Source organism: Oryctolagus cuniculus, chromosome 19 (assembly GCF_964237555.1).
Source record: "Oryctolagus cuniculus chromosome 19, mOryCun1.1, whole genome shotgun sequence".
Lineage (NCBI taxonomy): Eukaryota > Metazoa > Chordata > Mammalia > Lagomorpha > Leporidae > Oryctolagus > Oryctolagus cuniculus.
The window spans coordinates 41,741,607-41,756,806 of record NC_091450.1 but is presented as its reverse complement, the minus strand read 5'-3'; the positions used below and the strand labels follow the sequence as shown (position 1 = coordinate 41,756,806).

Genomic DNA, 15,200 nt, shown 5'->3' with positions numbered 1-15,200 from the left:
TGGAAGTGGAGCAGCCGGGCCTCGAACCAGCGCCCATATAGGATGCCGGCACTGCAGGTGATGGCTCTACCCACTATGCCACAGCACTGGCGCCAAGAAAGGAGTTAATACAATGGCCCCACAGTCCCTGCCACATGCACCACAGAAATACAAACACTTAGACCCAGCCAACTGCACTCAATAACCTACCTTCCTGGACACATCAGGCACTTCATGATAAGAACAGAGACAGGGGATGGGGAGGAGAAACCAGTTTAAACAAGAAGAAAAATGGAATGCATAACAATGTGATGGCTCTTAGAGATGACTTGTGACACTGGGAGGAAATACGAAGATGTATCTGTAGGAACACGTTCTGAGAATATGATTTCAACAGGGGCCTAGTTTAGAGTCATCTGGTGACAACAGTGCAGACGCACGCAAACGCATGATTGAAAAGAGTCACAAGGAAGAAGAAAGAAACAGTGGCAACCTCAGCAAGCTCTAACCCCATAAGGAATGGAACGTTAGTCAGGGCTTAGAAGGCAGCTCAGGTTACCTCCTGGTTACCTTTAGGCTCTGTATGTAGTAGGTGGCTGTTTCTTTTGTTCAATTTTCCATTGTTGTACTTGATCATACACTTGTCTCAGAACTTCATGTCACAGCCATTCAGGGTCTCAGTCCACGATTTATGAAAGGTGAAGTTATTGTGTTTTATCTTTATTTATTTGAAAGGCAGAGAGAGAGAGAGAAACAGAGATGGACAGAGATCTTCTTCCCCAACCCCCTTGCTAATGCCTGCACAGCTTGAGTCAGACCAGACTGAAGTCAGAAGCCAAGAACTCGATCTAGGTCTAGTACATGGATGACAGCGACCCAGGTGTTGAGCCATCACCTGCTGCCTCCCAGGGTGCACATTCTATGAGAATCAGAAGCAGGAATAGAACTCAAACCAGGCACTCTCATATGAGACGCAGGAATCTTAACCTGAGTCTTAACCACCACCAGGTCAACAGCCCGCCCAAAGGTGAGGTTATACTCGACCTACTCAGGAAGTACCGCTAGAAGCCATCATGATGGTTATGACAGTGACAGCGAATGTGCCACAGAATTCAACTCACTATGGGTAATCTCCCTATTGTTGCTCTGAAAACTCCCTGGGAACATTAGCCCAGCTCTGGATCCTATAACTAACGCTGCAAAGAACACCTTTGCCCATAGATCAAGTCTTTGAAAATACTGACTTTCCAGGCCGGAGCGCTGTGGTGCAGCGGGTTAAGGCCCCAGCCTTGGCCTGAAGCGCCAGCACCCCATAGGGATATCTGTTCTAGTCCTGGCTGCTCCTCTTCCGATCCAGCTCTCTGCTATGGCCTGGGAAAGCAGTAGATGATGACCCAAGTCTGTGGGCCCCTGCACCTGCGTGGGAGACCTGGAAGAAGCTCCTGGCTCCTGGCTTTGGATCGGCGCAGCTCCAGCCATTGTGGCCATCTGGGGGAGTGAACCATTGGATGGAAGACCTCTCTCTCTGTCTCTACCTCTCTCTGTAGCTCTGTCTTTCAAATAAATAAAATAAAATTAAAAATTAAAAAGGAAAATACTGACTTTCCGACTGCCAATACACAAATAAGCAGCAAGCACTCGGGTCTGGAAAACCATTTATCCTTGGCCTTCGTCTGTCTACACCCGTGTGTCAGTTACCGCACTTACTGGCATCAGTAAGAAAACAAGAAAAGTGTAAGCATCTGAGCAAGGTAGTAGCCAGGGAAACCTGATCCCCTCTTCTCTGCCCCTACACGTCCTCCGGGCCCAGAAGCTGAGGAACCGGATTCTCAAAGCCACCGGCGACAGCTTTGAGAACACCGACGCAGAGTCCTCCCGCGTTCCTAGAGAGTACGCCGGAGCGGAGCGCAGTCCCGGAAGACGGATGTGACGCACTTCCGGTTCCTGGCGCTTCCGGGACGCTCGGAATTCAGCGCCTTGGATACCTCAGCGCCTCAGACGGCCCGGCGATCCACGGTGAGAGGCGGGTGCGACCGGTGCGGACAGTCGTCGTGTTCCACGGTCGCCCTGAGCCCGACGGCCCGCAGACCGGGCGTGGGAGCCCGTCCCTGCCCTTCGGCCGAGCCTCGGCAGTGGGCGGCGCTGTTTCCGCTCAGCGACAGCACCGGGTCCCGGAGGGAAGGCGAGATGCTGTGGGACCGGGAAAGGCAGTCCGCGTGCCCCTCCTGTGCCCTGGCGTCCTGGGTTTGCACCCCGAGGGCTCGGGGACAAGGTGACCCTGGTGTCATCTCTGGGTTCCGGAAGACCAAGTTCCGGGGGGCCTGACCAGCCTCAGGTGCTGCAGATCGGCTGTTCACCCGGAACCCGCCACCGACGGCAGGGGTTAACGGAGTGTCTGCAGTATCAGACTGCTGTTGGCGTTTTGCCTTTGAGTTGCAGGACTTTGTGATGGCCTGTTTCGTGAGCCCCTTCGGACACCGGCTGGGCTTTCGGTCGCCGCTTGACTGAGCGGGGTGAGTAGCAGAGTGGGGGAGGTGGTGGGTGTCACGGTGGAGAGCTGGGCCTCTGGGAGACCAGTGCTCGCTCTGCCGCTGAGCAGGGCGATCTGGGACGAAGCTTAGACTCCAGGCTTAACGTCGATCCCGAGTAGGGGTGGGCGTGGGCGCAGCGGGTTAAGCCTTTGCGTGGGGCTCCTGCCTCCCCGTGTTGCAGTGCCTAGTTCGAGCCGAGCCACCTTCCTGCTGGTGGGTCTGGAAGGCAGAAGTACTTGTCCTTGGCTCACGTACTTGCCCCTGCCACCCACAGAGGAAACCCTGATGGCGTGCCTGGCTTCCGGCTAGCCGAGTTCTGGTGTTGGGGGTATTTGGGTAGTGAACCAAGAGATGGAAGATCTCTCTCTCTCCTTCTCTCCTCCCATCTCTATCATCTGCCTTTCAAATAAAGATAAATCTTTTAAAAAAATCGATCCTAAGTCACATAAATGAGATTATCTCAAGGGCCCTTCCAATTCGGGAATTCTATGGTAGGCTCAAGTTACCTGTGAAAAGGAAGCCTAGATAACACCTTGCCTCCATTTCCTAGCAAGAAAGATGCTTCCGTTATTGACAGAAGCTAAGTGGTAGAAGACCGAGGAAAACATTGATTTTACAGGCCAGCGCTAAGCAGATTATAGGCAATTGATAGATGAATTGTGGAGAATACACTGTGAACATGACTGTTTGCTGGAGAAATAGGTTGGTTACAGGAGGTATAATGGGAACCATGTATGTGACTTACCTGTGGACATGTCTGTTTCTGTATTTTAAACTTTCACTGCTACAGTATTCCTCTATTCAGATGCTTGATAAATAGCCTGTCACAGTGAAATCTATAAATACATGCCCTTCAGGAATTGAAATGCCAGGCCTATATTGAGTTTTCTTAAATTAACTGCAGCAACTTTGTTAGGTGACTTAAGGGCAACAATGAAAGCAAAAGACAGTCCTTATTCTAGAGGATGTATCTAGTTTTGTTTTTTTTTTTTTGTTTTTTTTTGTTTTTTTTTTTTTTTTTTTGATAGGCAGAGTGGACAGTGAGAGAGAGAGACAGAGAGAGAAAGGTCTTCCTTTTGCCGTTGGTTCACCCTCCAATGGCCGCCGCTGCAGCCGGCGCACCGCGCTGATCCGATGGCAGGAGCCAGGATCCAGGTGCTTTTCCTGGTCTCCCATGGGGTGCAGGGCCCAAGCACCTGGGCCATCCTCCACTGCACTCCCTGGCCATAGCAGAGAGCTGGCCTGGAAGAGGGGCAACCGGGACAGAATCCGGTGCCCCGACTGGGACTAGAACCCGGTGTGCCGGCGCCGCAAGGTGGAGGATTAGCCTATTGAGCCACGGCGCCGGCTAGGATGTATCTAGTTTTGATAAGGTTTGCAAGCATTAAGAATTAAATTTCAGGGTAAGAACTGTGAGGACTGTATATACCCAGCCAGTGGAGGAGACAGTCTGAAGTTGAGGTGCCGGGATCATTTGAAAAATGTAAAATAGGGGCTGGCACTGTGGCATAGAAGGTTAAGCCTCCACCAGCAGAGCCAGCATCCCAAATGGGCACTGGTTAGAGTCCTGGCTGCTCCACTTCCAGCTCCCTGCTAACATGCCTGGGAAAGCAGAGAATTCACTATTAAAAAAAAAAAATTATTTATTTATTTGAAAGTCAAGAGTTACACAGAAAGAGAGGCAGAGACAGAGGTTTTCCATCCACTGGTCCACTCATCAATTGGCCACAGTGGTCGGAGCTGTGCCAATCCAAAGCCAGGAGCCTCCTCCGGGTCTCCCACATGGGTGCAGGGGCCTAAGGGCTTGGGCCATCTTCTACTGCTTTCCCAGGCCATTAGCAGAGAGCTGGATCGGAAGAGGAGCAGCCGGGACTTGAACTGGCACCCATATGGGATACCTGCACTGCACGCAGCGGCTTTACTCACTATGCCACAGCCCCGGCCCCAAGAACTCACTATTTAAAACTAGCTGGCTCCGCCTTTTTTTTCTCTTTCCCTCTGATTTTTTTTCCCTTTTGGGGAAATTTAAGCATTAAGTGATGAGAAAACCAGACTGGCTCTATATGTACACTCTAAACTATGCTAGGTAGTCAAAAATAAGAGGGGCAGGTATTTATAGCAGTTAAGATGCCACTTAGGACACCCACATCCCATAAAAGAGGGCCTAGGTTCTAGTCCCAGCCCTACTTCTAATTTGTTTCTTGCTAATGTGCACCCGGGAAGGCAGAAAATGATGGCTCCACCTGAAAGACCAGACCGAGTTCTGGGTTCCTGGCTTCAGCCTGGCCCAGCCCCAGCTGTTGCAGGCATTCAGGGAATAAATGAGCAGATGGTAGATACTCATTCTCCCTCATGTGTGTGAGCTCTCTTCAGAATGGATATTAATGACTCATCTGTACTGTATAAACATTTTTCTCCTATTTTAGCTTTGCCTGTATTCCATATGGAAGTTTAAAATTTATTTTTATGTAGCAAAATCTATCTTGTCCTGTTTGACTAGCACCAGCTGTTTTAGAGGCAGCTAAAATGCCAAAATAAATAGGCTCAGAATGTAATGGCCTAAGTAAAACAGACATTTTTTTTTTTTTTAATGTGCCATCTCGGGAAAAGCTGGTGAGCTCTAGTCACATGCGGTCATTCAAGGAGCCAGACACTGACTACAATGAACAGTTCTGTGCTGAAGACACTCTGGGGGAGCATCCGCTCATGAAAAGGGTTCTGAGGACTCCATTTATTACCTAACTCCTGTACGCCCCTACTCTAAGGGGGAGGGAGGGAAATGGGGAAGCTATGGTGTTCACTTTTCTAGTGTATGGTTACCTCGGTGACCATGGGCCTCTGTAGGTCAGATAGGGGAAACACTACATATACTTTGCCATGGTGTAGCAGGATCCTTCCTCAAGGGAACTAGATTCACCTTCAGTCAATGGATTCTAGGCATGAGTTGGCTTCCACTTGCAAATTAGGCCAAGATGTGTCCTTTCCTTGGGTCAGTTGGCTCCAAATGTCTGTTCACTCATTCTTTTCTAATTATATTAGGCAACTGATATTTCAGCCATCTCCATACAACCCTGAGGTCAGTCTGCCATCTGCACCCTCAGCCTTGCGGCCCAGTACAGTAATTACACCCACTTTGCTTTCTTTCGTACCTGGCTTCTGTTATTCCAGAATCTGTGACCACTTTTGCTTCTAGGGAGCCCAGCTGTGTATGAGCATCGCTTACTATCAGTCCTGGCAAATGACTATCAGCAAGCTTTTCAGTGACGCTGATGGGCCTCATGGCAAGCCTTCCTTACAACCTTGGTGAACAGTGCTCTTCAGGCCCTCCTGAAGAACACAGCCAGTGAGGGGTTGTTTGGGTGGTTCACTACAGCAGTGCCATCCCGTTTTGTCTATGTACGGGCCTTTAGTCCCTTTAGTCTGCCACACAAGCCTGGATATCACCGTTTCATTTTGGGCCACTGCTTTTTCAGAGCTTTCAAGAATCATCACAGCAGTGTTAGACTCGTCTCCCTCTTGCCAATGTTGAGTTTTGTCACTTGAAGTGTACTCTCATGTCAGGATTTCCCTTTCTGATTTTAAATATGACGCTCCCTGGTCAGGATCCACTCTCATAGTCCCCCAGCCCTACCAGCACACGCATCAGTCCCTGTAGCTCCTTAGATGTGACCCCTGCCCTCTGTTCACAAGGTAGCACTTGCACTCAGATCCGATGGTGAGTCTTCACCCTACACACCTGATAGACAGGTAAGCAGACAGCAGCAGATTCTGGGCATCAACACTATGTTAACACAGTACAACGCCTGCCTCACTTAAGGCATTCCAACATCGTGGGCTACTTGCACAGGGCCAGAATGCAGGGCAATCTAGGGATTTAAAGCATTCAATACAGCTACTCATGTAGGCCCATCTCTTCCCCACCACAGCCTTTGGCACTGACTTTGGCTAGATTTGCTCAGCTGAGAAGTCTGGCATTCCTGCAGTTCTCTCATTCTGTTTAGTCTTAGAGCTGAACTTCAGTTCTGTGGTTTGTGTGTAGTTGAGGGCCTCTTTAAATGCTACTAAGAAGGCCCTCTAACACTTTGCATTAATTTTTTTTTTGTACTGCTACTTTTAAAAATAAGTGGTTTTCAGCAAGAGCCTCTGAATCTCATAATCCTTGTTATTTTCCTGTTTGTCCAAATCTTTGTAAGTTATTACTACCTTTCTCAATGCACACCATCTCAGTTCATAAGTGAATGTTTTGGGGCTAGCGCTGTGGCTCACTTGGTTAATCCTCCGCCTGCAGCGCCAGCATCCCATATGGGTGCTGGGCTCTAGTCCCAGTTGTTGCTCTTCCAGTCCAGCTCTCTGCTGTGGCCCGGGAAGGCAGTGGAGGATGGCCCAAGTGCTTGGGCCCCTGCCACCCACATAGGAGACCAGGAGGAGGCTCCTGACTCCTGGCTCCTGATTGGCGTAGTTCGGGCCGTAGTGGCCATTTAGGGGGGTGAACCAACGGAAGGTAGACCTTTCTCTGTGTGTCTCTCTCACTGTCTAACTGTATCTGTCAAATAAAATAAATAAGTGAATGTTTCAGTGGTTTAACAGGTGCCACATGCCAGGACTATCAATACTCCATGTGACATCACAACTTTCTAGCAGTCAGCTTCCTAGTACTCATTCTAACAAATGTCCTATATCAGTTCTCTGGAGCAGAGCCTGACACAGGGATTCTGAGCCACATGATTTGAGGGTGTCCTCGAAAGAAAAAAAACATTTAAGGAAAATGAAACACGGTAGAGACGTTAAAGAGCTGAGCATGGACAAAGGCTGAGATAAAGCCTAGCTTTGGCTTGATCCCAAGAGAGGGTTCTGGAGCATAATTACAGCATAGACTCCCCACCCACCCCAAGCAAGTGAATTATCCTTTTGTACCGCTATCAGTCATTGGCTGAGGGTGTGGAGGGTTGATAACTCCTTTGGAAAGCAGCCTCCACTGTCCAAGGACAGTTCCCCTAGAGTCTCTGGAGAAATGAGAGAACAGAGCACTTACCACCCAAGCTCAGAGCAGCTAGAGAATGGGTGTGTCAACTTGGTAAAGGGGTCTGGATAGGTTACCACAGTGACGTAAATATTTAGGGAACACTTACTGTATGTCAGGCAAATCAGCAGAGGCAGGGCTTCAGCACACTCAAGCACTTTCACCCTCCCTAGCTAACAGGCTCAAGCTAATGATCTTATCCATGTCATCTTTCTTGCCCCCCCAAAACCACTACCCACACCTTCCCACAAGGCAGGGCTAACTGGGTCACATCATGCCTGTTCCCTGTTACTACTGACTTTGAGTTCTAGTTGTGAAGTGAATTGAAACTCATTCTGAACACTGTCACTCTAAGGCAGATCTATCTTCAGGGCACCTGGGAATCAGCTCACATATTACTTGACCTTTAACTCGATCCAACTTATTGTATAGATTTAGCTGCCCTTATTTTGAGTCATAAAATACAGACCACCCCAGTTTTTCCCTTCTAGTCTATTCCTCTAAGGCCCCTGGTTCCTTCATCTTAAGATGTGACTAAGCAGCACAGTTTCTCCTGATTTTACTAGTTTAACTCCTCTTCGTATACTGGCTATCCTTAATGCTACTAGAATCAAAAGAAAACAACATACGTTTCAAGAAGTTGCAGATTGAATATCGCAGTAGAAACATACACACCATACCATCTAGCCTCTGCACCCAATTTTGCCAAAATAGATGACCTGCCAGTTTCTTTTCAAAGGGTTTTAATATTCAAGATGGGAACAGTGACTGGAGTATTGTAGTGGCTGGGATAATTATTTCTAAAAAAGGTTCATTGCTGAGGTACCAAAATGGGTGTCATGCTGGAGTTCTTTTTTCACTGCACTCTTCCCTGAATAGATAGGCTGTCAAAGCAGAAAACTACAAATAAAGCTTATTTCTACTGCATCCATGAGGTTTTTCCCAGAATCAGTTTTCTGAGTTTCAAATGAAGGTGTGTCACCTGAAGGTTCTCCATCATCCACCATAGCCATAGGTTCTCTTTGTCTAGATTCCCAAGCATGAAAATGCTAACCCAAACATTTCTTAGTGGGGAAAGCAAACATATCTATTTATTGTGAATTCTCCAATGTTCCCAAAGGCTGAATTCTGCCTGAAGGATCTCAACATATCTGTAGTTTGATGGCAAACTTCAAATACCTGAAGCTGTTGTACTCATTGTAGGAGTAACGTTTCTCTTTAGGAAGGTGTTTCTAAAACTAAGAGCTGTTGTGTAGTAGAAATACTTACACACTTAGGGTGTTTATGGAATCTGTCCTCTCATGGCTTCTCAGATGTTTAAACAGGCTACAACTCCAACTAAAACTCATTCCACATTCTTTACATTGATAGGGTTTCTCACCAGTATGGATTCTTTGATGTTGACTAAGATGCGACTTCAGAGTGAAGCCTCTTCCACATTCATCACACTGATGGGACTTCGTGCTGGGACAGATTTTTGGATGTTGTTTTTTGTGGGAACACTGGCCAACATTTTCTCTACATATATCACATTTATGGGTTTTCTCTGCAGTATGAGTTCTGTAGTGCTGAATAAGGTCTGAACTGTACCCAAAGGTTTTTCCACATATATCGCACTTGTAGGGCTGCTCTTGTAACTCAATCTTCTTATCCTCAATCACAGTCAAGTTCCAACTGTATGCTTCCTCACAAATGCCATTTTTTTCACTTTTCTGACCCATGTGAAGCACCTGGTGCTCAATCAGGCTAACGTACTGAAAAAAGATCTCTCCACATTCATGGCACTGATGAGATTTCTCTCTAGAGTGGAGTCGCAGATGTCCAGCAAGGTGTGAACGCCTCCCAAAGCCTTTCCCACATTCATTACACTTAAAGGGTCTCTCTCCACTGTGCACACTCTGATGCTGAACAAGATGGGATCTCACTCTAAAGGCTTTCCCACACAGATGACAGGTGTAGGGTTTTTCACCAGTGTGGACTCGCTGATGCTGAGTGAGGTGTACACGTTGATTGTAGCTTTTCCCACATTCATCACACCTAAATGGTTTCTCTCCAGTGTGGATTCGCTGATGTTGAATAAGATGTGCACTCTGAATAAAACTCTTTCCACATGTATTACATTTGTGTGGTCTCTCTCCTGTGGAGGATTTTTTGTGGATGTACCGGACTTCACTGCAATTCACCCTCTTTGAAGAGGGTTGTCCTAGTATCTCTTTCATGGGAATTCCTGGTTTTCTATCCACCAGGCCTTGGTGGTCATAGTCGTCTGCAAAATCTTGAACTTGAGAAACATTTCTTTGGATTTTTCCTGATAGTTCCATGTCTGCTTCTGAAAATTCTGAAATTTTCTTGACATTCAACTTTGTATTCTTTCTTTTGTCACTGCCTGAAAGAAATACAGAGCAAATTCAAATGTTATCAGTTGACAGAATAATCAGATGAAATTATGAAATAATTAGGAGTAACAGAAGGGAATGCATGTTATGTATCTGACACCAATGAGCACTGTAGCACTGTAGGTTAATTCTCTGCCTGTGGCGCTGGTATCTGAGTACCGGCTTGAGTCCTGGATGCTCCACTTCCAATTCAGCTCTCTGCTACGGCCTGAGAAAGCAGAAGATGCCCCAAGTCCTTGGGCCCCCACACGGGCATGGGAATCCTGGAAGAAGCTCCTGGCTCCTGGCTTCAGATCTGCCCAGCTCCAGCCATTGTGGCCCTTTGGGGAGTGAACCAGCAGATTAAAGACCTTTCTCTCTGTCTTCCCCTCTCACTGTAATTCTACCTCTTAAAGAAATAAATAAAATCTAAAAAAAAAAAAAAAAAACCTACAAAAAACTTTTAGTATTTGCTCAGGAAAAAAGAACAGGACAAAAAATGACTTATGTAAAAGGTGATAAGAATTACAGAGATTAAGCAATAATAGGGACAAGAGAAAAATATTATTAAATAAAGAGGAGAGAAGCAACTCAAATGGGAGGGAACACAGGAAATGCAAAGGGGCTCTTCTCCCAAAATGTGTAAGGCAGCCACAATGAGGTACAACAAAGATACACAATTAGATGGTGAGAAGTGATAAGAACTGGAAGAACAGGAAATAAAGGATTATGAGAGGATATATATATATATATATAGTTAGGAGATTATCTGATTAGGAGCCAGGAAATGAATGAGTCAGCAAAAAATTCTGTCAGGAAGGGAGATGCTGCCCTCTTCATCCTAAATCAAATTCTGGCTTAGTTTCCCTCTAAGAGCACCTCAGGCTTCCCCTTTGGAAATGCTCAGCTACCCGCAGGAGACCAACATCTCCACGAGGGCATGAACTGGGTCTGTCCTGTTCCCTGAGGGACCCCAAGCTCCTAGCACTAGAGGCTCTCAACATATATGGCTGGATGAGCAAATAAATGTTCCTCCTTTGACCCAAAAGAATGAGGTGGGGAGAGGGGTGAGTATTAACTGGGAAAGTAGCCATAGGAACAATTGCAGGGAAGATGCTTAAAAAAAAAAAAAAAGGAAAACTTGGGGCCGGCGCTGTGGCACAGTGGGTTAATGCCCTGGCCTGAAGCGCTGGCATCCCATATGGGCACCAGTTTAAGATCCAGCTGCTCCACTTCCGATCCAGCTCTCTGCTATGGCTTAAGAAACCAGTAGAAGATGGCCCAAGTTCTTGGGCCCCTGTACCCACATGGGAGACCCAGAAGAAGCTCCTGGCTCCTGACTTTGGATCAGCACAGCTCTGGCCGTTGCGGCCAATTGAGGAGTGAACCAGAGGATGGAAGACCTCCCTCTCTCTCTCTGCCTCTCCTCTCTCTGTAACTCTTTCAGATAAATAAATAAATCTTAAAAAAAAAAAAAAAAAAGGAAAACTTATTCTAAAGCAACTGTTTTTCAAGTCCAGAGCACTATCAGATTTCCCAAATTAGGCAGTCACCAAGTAGAAGGGGACTAAACTGTCTGACGAAATGGCTCAGTTCAATCCAACAAGTTCAAGACACAAACTTCTCTACCAATGATGGAAGACATGGCAGTGGCAGTTAATGTGAATAAAACAGCTGCATTTAGGGACATCAAAGGTATAATTAAAAAAAAACAAAACAAAAAAAAAAAAAAAACACTTTGCCCAGTCCTGGAGCTGTCTTAAAGACTCATTTAGTTCAGAGCAAAGTTTATGGTGATTGCATCCATATTTAAGATTAATGTCACCTGAAAAGATTTTTTAAAAAGTAAAATAGGAAAATTAACCTTACTCATAACTAAATTCATGAAAACGAGTAAAGAATTTTCTTCTAATTACTCCACTTACTAAAAAAAATGTAAGAACCCTGGCAAACATTTAGTAAATACCAATACTCTCATATGTGATGCAACTGTTCTTAGCAATTTGGTAGTATGTATAAAGAGCCATAAAAATATTTTTATTCTTTCATCTACTAATCCCTATTCTGGGAATCTATTATAAGGAAATAATCCTAAATATAGAAATATTCATAGTCACAACACATTTATCAGGACAAAAGAAAAATAATTCAAAGTTCCACAGCTGAAATACAGCTAAGTGAATTATGATGTCACCACACAAAAACAGGTTATCATAGATAACCAACATGAGGGCTGAGCAACACTGGAAGGTATGAATGTCTATACTTAATTTTACCATATGAGGACAACTATGTAAATATGGTCATGAAAAAAATAATACAAGGAGGGGATAGTACTGTGGTTAGGCATACACCTGTGGCACTTGCATCCCATGTGGGCACCAGTTCAAGTCCTGGCTGCTCCACATCAGATCCAGCCCCCTGCTGTGGCTTGGGAAAGCAGTAAAGGATGCCTCAAGTGCTTGGGCCCCTGCACCTGAGTGGGAGACCCAGAAGAAGCTCCTGGCTCCTGGCTTCGGATCAACCTACCTCCAGTTGTTGTGGCCACTTGGGGAGTGAACTAGCAGATGGAAGACTTCTCTGTCCCTCCCTTTGTCTGTAACTCTGCCTCTCTAGCAAATAAGTAAATTTTTTAAAATATATAAGGAAACACACTAAACAGTAACAGTTCTATTATGATGGTGGGATTGTGGGTGATCTCTTTCCTACGAACTCCCTGTACTACTGTTATAATTTTAAAATCAATAATATAGGTTGGCGCAGCAGCTCACTTGGCTAATCTTACGCCTGTGGCGCCGGCACCCCGGGTTCTAATCCTGGTTGGGGTGCCGGATTCTGTCCCGGTTGCTCCTCTTCCAGTCCAGCTCTCTGCTGTGGCCCGGGAAGGCAGTGGAGGATGGCCCAAGTGCTTGGGCCCTGCACCCACATAGGAGACCAGGAGAGGCACTTGGCTCCTGGCTTCGGATCGGCGCAGTGCGCCGGCCATAGCGGCCATTTGGGGGGTAAACCAACGGAAAAGGAAGACCTTTCTCTGTCTCTCTCTCTCTCTCTCTCTAACTCTGCCTGTCAAATAACAATAATAATATAATTAAATCAGGAAAAGGGGGACAACAGAAGGAAGCATGTAAGAGGGCTAAAGTCTCACATGCTACAATATAAAGTTCACAGATAATGTCTAAAAAGGATAGGCCAACCAATAGCATATTTCTTTAAAATATGGAATTACCAGGATAGATTAAGAGCTGAAAGTAGACGCCTCTTGGGAAAGTAAACAGATGTGCACAGGATTTTGTCTACTGATTTGACAACTTAAATATAAATAAGAATAAAATATATTTGCACCTTTGACCCTTCTTACTGCTTCCAGTGTCACAATCTGTCCATCCTATTGTACTGAGTACATAGGACAATTTTTGCCTCCCTTTATTCCCCAAATACAAACTCCTCACACATACATCTCTGGGATTTCTCCTTGAAGTGGCGTTTCAGGTGTTCGATCAGGTGTGAATGCCGACCAAAGTTCTTCCCACATTCATTACACCCATAGGGTCTCTCTCCACTGTGGACGCTATGATGCTGCACGAGATGAGAGCTCACCCGGAATGCTTTTCCGCACACCTGACATTTATAGGGTTTCTCACCAGTGTGGACTCGCTGGTGCTGAGTGAGGTGCACGCGCTGATTATAGCTTTTCCCACATTCGCCACATGTAAACGGTTTTTCTCCAGTGTGGATTCGCCGATGTTGAATGAAGTTTGAGGCTTGAAGAAAAAATTTGCCACAGTCGAGACATCTGTGACCTCTCTCACCATTTGTGTTCTGCTTACGGTTAAGGTCCTTGCCAGTGCTGAGATCTCTTTTCTGAGAAGAATTCTGCCTTGATTTTCCCACAGCGGAGTTCACCTGCCACCTCTGGACCATGCCCTTAAGGTCGCTGACTTCTGCAAACCCTTGACTCTGAGGAATGTTCCGCTCGGTGTTTCCCGGTGCCATCCAATGCGATGTGGCTTCCTCAGCAATCTGCTTTACCGTGAGCTCCGTATTGGCCCCGGACTCACAATCTGAAATCACAGAAGGGAAAAGGGACATTTAGGTCTTTCCTGCAGTAGAAGAAATGATGAGGGTTCAGGATAATTAAGTGAGGCCAAAGTGCTGGAATGCATGACTGTGAAAAATACAAAGACACAAATGTGATAAAGACTCTTCAAGCAAAACTGACAGAGATTAGGGGAGGAGGAGCTGGTAGGAATGGTTCCAAAGAATGAGACAAGAGAACAGTCATTTTATTTCAAGAAAAGAATATCACCTTGATATGGTACTTACATATAGTACATGCTTGTCAATACCCGTGCAGTACTCAATAAAATATTCTTAATAAAATTTGATACTGGGTTACATTCCTCTTCCTGTGAATTCACAGCTTGGAGGAGAAAGGTGACATATGCAGTTTTACTAATCCTCAAAGGATTACAGAGTTGTATAATGAGTCGGTGAGGGGGGAGTCTTTCCAATCTGAAGAAGAAACTACTAATCAGTAGTCACTGATAAATGTAGATGTTTGAGTGACTGCAATCAGTTCCATCATACACTGCATCAGCAGCAGACATTTTACTCTGAACACTGAAGTTGAATATCATTTACAGAGACAAGTCTTCAGTAGTTAACCAAAAATAAGGAATATTATACCCTTCCTCCTTCCTAGACCCTGTACCTCACAGTGCCAATCCTACATCAGTTATCTGTTCTTCCTTGTCTCCGTATTTAACCCTGCTAGTTCTTTCCCAGTAGCATTTAAATATGCTTAAAACTTCTCCCATTAAAAAAAAAGAACATAAAAAAGGTGGGTATTTGACAGAGCAGTAAGTTATAGCTTGGGATGCCCAGTCCCATGGTGAAGTCCTTAGGTTTGCGGCCTGCCTCCACTTCTGAATCCAGCTTCCTGCTAATGAATACCTTGAGAGGTAGCAGTGTGATGGCTCAAAGAGTTGGGTGCCTGCTGCCCATGTGGGAGACCTGGATTGAGTTCCTAGCTCCTGGCTTTAGGTCAGCTCAGCTTTGGCTGTTAAGGACATTTGGGGAATTAATTCTCTCTCCCTCTCTAATACATAAAAATAAATACATAAAAAAAACATTTTACATACAAAAGTAATTCAGGGGCTGGCACTGTGGTGCAGCAGGTTAAAGCTCTGGCCTACAGTGCCAGCATCCCATATGGGCACCAAATCAAGTCCTGGCTGCTCCACTTCTGATCCAGCTCCTTGGTAATGTGCCTGGGAAATGCACCCATGTTAGAGA

The 15,200-nt window shown here is 45.9% G+C and overlaps 1 protein-coding gene and 1 long non-coding RNA gene across 8 annotated transcripts in view; one reads left to right on the top strand and one right to left on the bottom strand.

The window, feature by feature from the left end:
- The first annotated feature begins 1,779 nt into the window (after positions 1–1,779).
- Positions 1,780–14,300, top strand: LOC138846988 (uncharacterized). 3 transcript variants are annotated; one of them, XR_011384550.1, is made up of 2 exons: positions 1,780–2,492; positions 11,150–14,300. It is a non-coding gene; the product is annotated as an uncharacterized lncRNA (long non-coding RNA). The 3 variants fall into 3 exon arrangements; XR_011384548.1 differs by lacking the exon at positions 11,150–14,300 and adding an exon at positions 8,902–9,645; XR_011384549.1 differs by lacking the exon at positions 11,150–14,300 and adding an exon at positions 5,121–9,645.
- ZKSCAN5 (zinc finger with KRAB and SCAN domains 5) overlaps positions 8,257–15,200 on the bottom strand; it is a 23,871-nt gene continuing 16,927 nt past the window's right edge. For all 5 annotated transcript variants that reach the window (XM_051847932.2, XM_008248909.4, XM_008248910.4 and 2 more), the window contains 2 exons: positions 13,361–13,966; positions 8,257–9,916 (listed from right to left, as the gene is read on the bottom strand). In XM_051847932.2, the coding sequence (XP_051703892.2) occupies positions 8,796–9,916; positions 13,361–13,966 (1,727 nt within the window). In that variant the 3' untranslated portion in view covers positions 8,257–8,795. The remainder of the gene's footprint in view (positions 9,917–13,360; positions 13,967–15,200) is intronic.